Source organism: Zingiber officinale, chromosome 5B (genome assembly GCF_018446385.1).
Source record: "Zingiber officinale cultivar Zhangliang chromosome 5B, Zo_v1.1, whole genome shotgun sequence".
NCBI classification, from domain to species: Eukaryota; Viridiplantae; Streptophyta; class Magnoliopsida; order Zingiberales; family Zingiberaceae; genus Zingiber; species Zingiber officinale.
Window position 1 is genome coordinate 121,229,106 of NC_055995.1, and position 8,629 is coordinate 121,237,734.

The window sequence follows — 8,629 nt, forward strand, 5'->3', positions numbered from 1 at the left end:
AATTTATGCTCTCTTGCCGATCATACTCTTAGAGAATGTTCTTCTCCTCTCTCGTCGATAATATTCCTTTCTCATTTTTTCTTTTTCTTTCTCAATAATAATATGAATTAGAGATTTTTTTTTATCCAATAACGTAAATAAAATGTTTCATCAAGAAAAAAAAAATTAAAATTAATAGAATTCTATTTACGTTCAGTGTCTCAAAAAGATTAAATAATTTAATAATGTTAAAAAATATTATCTAAATATTAGTAAGAAAATTAAATTTTATATAAAAATAATATTTTATTTTTAAAAAATAAATTATTTTTTTTAAAATCGATCACTCTTAATCCTAAATTCAAATAAAAAAATTTAAAAATATATTAAAGGACTTATTATTATTATTATTATTATTATTATTATTATTATTATAATAGTCGTGTCTCAGGAATCTTGAGACGCCCTGCGCGCGGAGGCTCCTCCTGAGGCGTCCATGGGCATCGCCCAGCACAACAACAATCGTTAATATGTTTTCACTCATTTTTTAAGTTTTTCTTTTTACACCCATTTAATTGGTGCCTGTTATATTTGAAATTACGACAGAATTGATGCTTCCTTTTTACGTTTTTTTTTAATGAAATGAAATTATAGAATGTTTTTCAATATTAAAAATAATTTCAATCCACCTTACGTCTCTATTTCTCACTGATATAAATTTTAAAGTATAATTGAAGTTATTTTTTCGTTGGACTTTGACATTGTACTTTTAAGAAAATTTAGATTTAGATTTATAAAACCAGTTAATAATTTTTTAAATGTACTATTAATAGCCACGTCAACCTTTAAATAGTAAAAAAAATTAGAAATTTAGCGGATGCGCTACATTTATAATAGATTAGAAAAAAAAAGATATTTTAGATTTAAAAAATTATAAGTCAATTATAAATTAATTAAAAATAAACGAGTTGAGGCATAAATTGAGCCGTCTCCGCCTCACGCCCTCAGCCTCACGCGACTCCGCTGGGAAGAGAAAAAGATTCTCGCGGGGTAAGTTCCTCTTCTGCTTCGCACAATCTCCGTTTTTGTTCGATCTTTGTTCTCATGTCAAGTCTGGAGGTTTTCCATTTTGAATAGGGCGAAAACTTCGCCGATCCATAGATAGGTCAACCTAATAACTCCGATCTCGAATCGAATGATTCCTCTTTTTTTTTTTTCGTTTTGAGGATAGAGTTCATGGGCATATGATGGTTCATGGTTCATCCGAGATCTACGATCCTGATCCCATTTGGCCGATCCGGATCAGGATCGGCCGATTTTACCAAGTAGTTACTTCCTCGTGTTTGTGTCCTCACATACACTTTATCAGTGAAGGTCATGAAATTTGATATTAACTTATATATTGCTTTGACAGGGAAAAATGGAGAAGAATGCTCGTTTTGCAGTTCATGCAGATTCTTCTTTTGCTCTTCGGGGTATGCTTTTTATAAGCTAGACGAACTTGTAGGCATAGGTGGCTTATGGTTTTGCCATGTTGGATTAATCATTCTTTTTCTTTTGAACTCTTGATTGTTCCTTTGCCGATTAAGTCCATTAATTGGGTGCATATGAGAAGTATCTTTCAGATTTTCTTCTCAGTGTAATATAAATATTGTATTCTAAAAGAAAATAAAAATCGGAGTCTATATATTTAGATGATTAGCTTACTCTTAGCCAAACAGGAAGTGATAACCGATGGTTAACATTCAATTCCAATTTTTTCATGCTGCATAACACACCTTATGCATTTTATAAATTTCCAAATAAAGGTGGATGGCGTTTATTCAAACAATCATATTCATAATAATTTTGGTTTCCATCATTTTAAATGAGATGCTATATGAATCCTTGGATTGTGCAATTATGGCAAGAATGGAAAAAAAGGTTTGAAAATAGAATAAAATTTTAAACTTTTAATTACAAGGAAAACTTCTAACTATACGACATCTAGTATCTACTAAGTACTAAGTTTGTGACTATCAAACTGCATTAAATTGCTTATCTGTTTAGTTAGAAAGAAAATAATTACTTGTATTGGGAATATAGCATTTCTATTAAGGGCATTGCTAAATGGCCAGAATCTGGCCAACCAGAATATATACATGCATGCATATACATGGACATTTTAGTAATATCATATGTATATATTAATTATATGCATGTACATGCATGTATTATAATTGGGAAGATAGAGATTTCTAGCTGGCCAGATTGGCCAACAAGATTTACTGTTCTATTAATCGATGCCCCATGGCTAGATTTGATCATTATTTGAGCAAACTTTTAGAATGTATTCTTGTTCTTTTTATCACTTTGATGGGTTTCTGAAAAATTATTATTATTCTCTTTTTATTTTCTTGCAAAGGATAAGCTCAGGAGAGATTTCTTGTATGAGCTTTTTAAGAAACGGACTGCAATTATTAATCATATAACTTAAAATATCTATTATGTTCAATAATTGAACACCCACTACATGCTTTTGTCAGTTTTAATAGTTTTTTAAGGAAAAAAGTAAGAGTCAATGCACTAATTGATGATTGAACACTGAAAAGAAGGATTGGTTTTTTGAAACGTTCCTGTATACCCAATTGTAGGGGGAAGGAGAGGATTTGATATCCTACCATTTATTTACACCCATGCAGAGAGGGCAGAGTAGATGCAGGTTGATTAGATCAAAATACTCCAACCCAGGAGTATTATTAGATAAAGATCTTTTAAAATAAATAGGTATGTTTGTCTTTTCGCCCACTTTTGGGAAGATGAGCCCGACTTCCTTTTTGGACACTGCAGAAGCAGAAGCCAACTCTGCACCTTCTGCTGTCAAAATAGTGGAAATAAATAGCAGTAAAAGTCATCATAGTTCAACCTCCTCTCCTTAGAAGTTAATGTATGTTGATGGACAAGGTATTTTAACTTTGCAATTCCTTCCTATTAATTTTCTTTTTATTTGCTACAGTGGTAAATGAGAATAGAGTGTTTATGTTAAAAACCCATTTTATATTGGCATAATTGTTTTGATTTTTAAATCTTTTTAACTTGTATTTTTATTTTCTTCATAATGAAAAATCAGAGATGGGTTAAAATGCTATTTGAAATTTCCATTTTTCTAGATTTATGGTATATTATGGAACTAGTTTCTCTTCATCAATTTCTTCCTTGGGTTTGTGATAGATCATAACATCTTTTGATCTCAAAAATTTCTTCTAGAATTTTAGGAAATGACTTTGGAATTTCAGGATGTTTAGTTACATGAAATGGAGAGAACTTTTTTGCTCCTCGTGTACAATTATACCTATTAATTGATGCAAGCCTATTCCTTATGGATGTAATTATTTTAAGTACATTTACTTTGCGTGTTGTGTTATATTCTATCTTCTTATCAAACAATTATATCTCAATGGTTGTTTCACATTTTAACGGCCTATTAATTTCTCTCTACTTTGTCCTCTTTTAATATGTATTAGAACTCTTACTCCTTTATACCGACAATTTACATGATTTGCATCAGGGAACTTTGATGGCGTTGGCTTTGTGTGTCAATATCTCCTAGGATGCATACCTTATCATTGTCATGGTCTCTGACAAGGTTTTCAAAAATATGCAGGTTGTCTCAGTGGTACTTCAGGATACCCAAAGATGGAGAATCTTCACCAGAAGCTACCTAATAGCTGCCAAAGTTTATCAAAATTCCTCCATGGCTCTAGTTTTATGGTGGAGCCTCGGCCAACTATCTCTGCCTATGGACGCCGATCTATACATGTGACCCACTCCTTATCTGAAGCAACGAGAGGGGTTGTCTCGAACCGCCCCTTGTCCCCTCATCTCCCAGTCAAGAAGCCACAGTTGCGTGCCACATTTTCAATATCCCACAGGATATTTGGAGCTTCTCTGACATCTGCTATTTTGTTGATCCCGATAGCATGGAAGTTCAGTCTTCTGCTCGACGTATAAAGCAGAAGTTGTCATAACTTTTGTTGTTGGTGCAAGCTCAGTTACCACCTTAGAAATGAATAATTCCCCAAATAAAGGACCAGCCGAGGAGTAAGTTCCAAATGCATCTATCATTCATTATTCGAGTCTATGAATTTTTTTTGATCTTCCAGACGTTGCAGTGTCCATTGACTGTTGTTCTGATGATATTCCACTTGACTTAACCTCTGCTTATAGAAAAGGCTGGAGGTTTTCAGACTAATTCTTATGCTTAAAACTGTAAACAGTTGATTGCACTTCTCTTTAATTTACTTGTTCATGAGATGCGCTTTTATCCAATGAAGCTAGGAAACAAATATACATTGATCCTGAAGTTTAGAGTTAGTCTCCAGCAGTAACTCTGAAACAATGTTCATGTTTGTAATTGTTGTTCAGCTGTTATTTTTTTCCCCTGCTATATTGATGTACACTTGAGCTTCTGAATGATCAAGCGAGAATCATATATAGAGATTTTTTGTTCCCTATTATCCTGTTGTTATCATTGTCACTTGCCACATGCAGTTGCTAAGAGTAATCTTCTTCACCATAGAGTTTCCTGAAACACAAAAACAAAAATTGTCAAAATTCGAAGTGCACACACATATATCGAAGAAAATTGCCCTCGTGCTGTAATTTTGTTAAGAAAAAAAATTAATAAAAAGAGTAAAAATTATATATCAATTAAGACAGAATTTATGAATATTCAAATACTTGAATTTGATACATCATATCGAAGACTAGACCAGGGTCTCATCCGTGTTAGCTATAATTTATGATTTGAATTTTATTAACGAAATTTAATATTATTTTTCGATATTATGGATGATCGACTGTAGAAGATATTTATAACAGTCTCTAGGTAACTATTATAATGGGTTTTGAAAAAGAAATGAATATTCATTAAATGGGAGACTCATGGAAAACATCTCTATTTCCTCAGTCTTTAAAATCAATCTTTATTTTCTCACAGGCAAATAAGAATTCAAAGTCAACTGGGCAGGTACAGAGTGTTTCTGTGACTGAATTTTAAATGTTTCTTAAATTTTAGGGTTAGGTTTTGACCCGTTGACTAGGGTAGGTACAGTGTTTCGGTGTCTGATGGCTATGAAAATAGTCATTTGACACTGTAACAATCAACTGGCACCATAACAGTCAAACGGATACTGTAACAATCAAACGGATACTGTAACAGTCAAACGGGCACTATAGCAGTTACTGTAACAGTCGACTGTGTACTGTACCAGTCGACTGGTAGTCGATTGTTGGTGTGTAACGATCGAATTTCACTTAGAACCAGTCGACTGATAGTTGTACCAGTCGACTAGTGGCGGGAAAACATCTTGGTGTTTTCCTCCCGAGCTCTATTTAATAGAACTCGGGGTGTTTGGGCATGGTTGACGAAATAAATTTGGTTAAAGTCTATTAGAGTCACCCAAGCCCTCGTGTGATCGGTGTGTTTGTATTCAAGTGTTTGTGGCAAGGTTTCTCCACCGACAAAGAGCTTGAGCTAGCTGGAGATTTTCTGGGGAGTCATCCACCGACGGATCGGGATCGTCCACCTTACGGACAGAAGTGGAATAGGAGTGAGTGGATCTCTGAACCACGTTACATAAACGTGTTAGAGATTTGATTGTCTTGGTTATTTCCTCTAGGTTTAGCTTTTCTATTTGTTAGATTTGTTTTGTATTTCCGCTGTGCACTAACAAGCGTAGGAAGCGACGATTTGGGTGAGACGTTATTCACCCCTCTCTAGCAGGCGTCAAGGTCCCAACAATCCTAGTGGGTCAAGAAACCTGGCATCAAGGAAGTCTGCGATTGGTAAGTGGAAGTAAGTAACTGGAGGACAGATCCGGTGAGAACGCGTTCCCAGTTGAGGAAACAACAGGTGTTGGCCTGACTTAGAGTTTTAGCGAAACTTAAAGTCAAGACCGGACAGTCCGGAGACTGTCAAATATTACTTTTCTTTAGATATTATTGTCTGTCTCTAACTTTGTGATGTAGGTGATTGAAATTGCAAGTTGGCTGGAAAATGAGCATCCAGGTGCCCGGCCTGGGTCTAGACACCCGGACATCTAAGCGCCTGGACATGGTCTAAGCGCATGGACTGGGGCGAATCCAGGCACCTATGCAGGCTGAGGTGGCGCACATGGATTGGCTGCCACACGTCACATTCCAAGCTCTCGGATCTATTCGAACGCTCGGAGAAGGATAAATTTTCAAAGATGGAGTTTCGCCGAGGAGCCACCATGTCAACAACCCAGACACCTGGGGGTGATCTAGGCGCCCGGAGGTGGTCTAACTGTTGGATCGTGACGCACGTGAGGGGGGGGGGGTGAATCACATGGTTTTCAAAAACACTTCCTTTATTTTTGGTTTTAAAAAACTCACGAGTACGCAGCGAAAAGAAGGAAATTCGAAGATAAGAAAATACGAGAAGAACGCAAGCGATTTTTTACTTGGTTCGGAGCCTTCGACGACTCCTACTCCAAGGCCAAGGTACCACAGATCTATCGATGGACAATTCACTAAAAACCTCTTCCGGTACCTCCGGAAGAGAGAATCGAGAACAAAAGAATTATGTTAAGTGCAACAAACTGCACTTGCCCCTTTTTTCAGAAATTAAGTACAGAAAACAAATATTACCAACACTTAAGGTATTAAAATTAGGTACTTCGTCTTGATGTCTGTCTGCCGGGGCGTGATCGAAACTCCTCGAAGCAGTCATCGAGTTTAGCAGCTTCACAGTAGAGTTGCAGCAGGAACCGGGAGTAGTCGGAGGCTCAAATATATGTGCAGTAGCTCGTATGTAGTTGATGTTGTAAAACCTCCTTGAAACTGCCTTATAAAGGGCTTGGAAGGCGCCTCCAATGTGATAGAATATATCCCGACTTCACTACTCCTTATCTGCGAACCGGTCAAATTTTATCCATGGAAGGCGCCTTCCATGACCATGGCGCCTCGGTACTATTCACTCGAAGGCAGCTTTGCTTCTTTGCTTGTTTTCTTGTCCTGCAACAAATATGTTAGTTCGAATACCCTGCAAGACAAGTGTTAGCACAAGTATAATAGAGTAATTAGTTGCTATCTTCCAAGGACCAGGAATTAATCAAGGTCTCAGTTTAGAGATCCCAAATAAACCTAAACTGGACCGACGCCTACTGTCCCTTAACTGGGACGCGTCCTCACAGTCACTCTCCTCCAGTGACTTACCTTTACTTGTCATTTGCCAGACATCCGGTCAGCCCGTTGACCAGTCTGAACTTCGTGCCAGCTAACTATCCGGTCGGTCTGTCAACCTAGCCGGGTTTTGTGCCAGCCATCCCGTCAGCTCATCGACCTAACTGGGCTTCGTGCTAGATATCTGGTCATCCCGTCGACCTATCTGGGCTTCACACCAACTATCCGGTCGGCCCGTCGGCCTAGCTGGATTTCTCCTGCACATTTAGTCAAAATGTTAGATCACAACAAAACTAACTTAACCTCCTGTGTCATTCATCAAAACATGAGTTAGACTGTTAGTGCTAACCGCACCAACAATCTCCTCCTTTTTGATGTAATGACAACTTGGGTTAAGTTAATGAAAACATAAAAAATAAATAAACATATGACATAGCTTTAAGTTAGTCTGATTTTGAAGTTTCATTTGATTTTTTTTTTTTGCTAACTTAATCCACCTAACCCTCCTCTTTTGGCATTCATCAAATAATAATAAGCATAGGCAAGTTTGGGAAAATTAGCCAAGTAAAGGAAGAAAGATTTTGATAGCAGAAAATTATCAGGTTTACTAAGGGAAAACTTACAAAAATAAGTTATGCAAATAAAGATTTTCAATAAAGAAGTTAAAAAAGTTTTTTTAAAATAATTTTCAAAGTCTACTAATTTTTAGAATTTACTATCCTTCCATTAGAGTTTGAAAAAAAAAATTGAAAATGCTAGAAAGAGTTAGAAGATTAAAGAAACAACAATTTGGAAAACACTTGAAAATTGAATTTTGAAAAAAAACTGCCAAAATATTTTGAGAAATATTTTCAATTATTGAGTTTTGAAAAAGAGTTGTTTTCAAAAATATATTTTCAAAGATTTAAGGTTTTCAGATTTCTGATAAAGGTAGATATCAGAAAACAACATTTTCAATAATAAACAAGGGATATTTTGAAGTATAACTTTTCAATGCATTTGGAAACTTTTCGAAAATGAATTTTTTGAAAAGATATAAGGAAAGTTTTCAAAAATTGAATGGTAAAATTTTAAGTAAGATTTTTAAATCTTAAAAAATTGATTTTTAAAGCTAGCTATCTTTAAAACATATCATTTTAATTTTAAGATAACTTTTGAAATTTTGAAAAGCCAAGTAGTTAAATTTTTTTTTGCAAAATATGTTCAATAATAATTCTCCCCCTGAACCTGATATTAATTTAAAATAAAACAGTTAGAAAACATCTTTAACTGTCTAACCATTAGTCACTTACTAACTATCAGAAGACGGCAGCTTTCACTTAGTTAGTCAGGTTAAGTTTAGTTTATTCAGTCAGTGTTTGACTAAGCTGAATAACTTAACCTGATTACTATTAGTATGATATTTAACGCCTAGACTTATGTTGATGCACTGATATAAGTATCTTTAAGTTCAGGCAATCTGCCT

General features: G+C 35.3%; 1 protein-coding gene across 1 annotated transcript; it reads left to right on the forward strand.

Moving 5' to 3' along the window:
- The first annotated feature begins 944 nt into the window (after positions 1–944).
- On the forward strand, positions 945–4,287 carry LOC121985673 (succinate dehydrogenase subunit 3-2, mitochondrial-like). The gene is made up of 3 exons (XM_042539272.1): positions 945–1,029; positions 1,394–1,454; positions 3,623–4,287. The coding sequence occupies exons 2-3, from the start codon at positions 1,400–1,402 to the stop codon at positions 3,967–3,969; spliced, it is 402 nt and encodes a 133-aa protein (XP_042395206.1). The 5' UTR covers positions 945–1,029; positions 1,394–1,399; the 3' UTR covers positions 3,970–4,287.
- The last annotated feature ends 4,342 nt before the right edge of the window (positions 4,288–8,629 follow it).

What these genes read in the sequence shown, in the direction of transcription:
- LOC121985673 (XM_042539272.1), top strand. Translation starts at nt 1,400, where the DNA reads ATGGAGAAGAATGCTCGTTTTGCAGTTCATGCAGATTCTTCTTTTGCT. An exon ending in TTCTTCTTTTGCTCTTCGGG is followed by an intron (nt 1,455 to 3,622) that starts GTATGCTTTTTA and finishes AAAAATATGCAG; the next exon opens with GTTGTCTCAGTGGTACTTCA.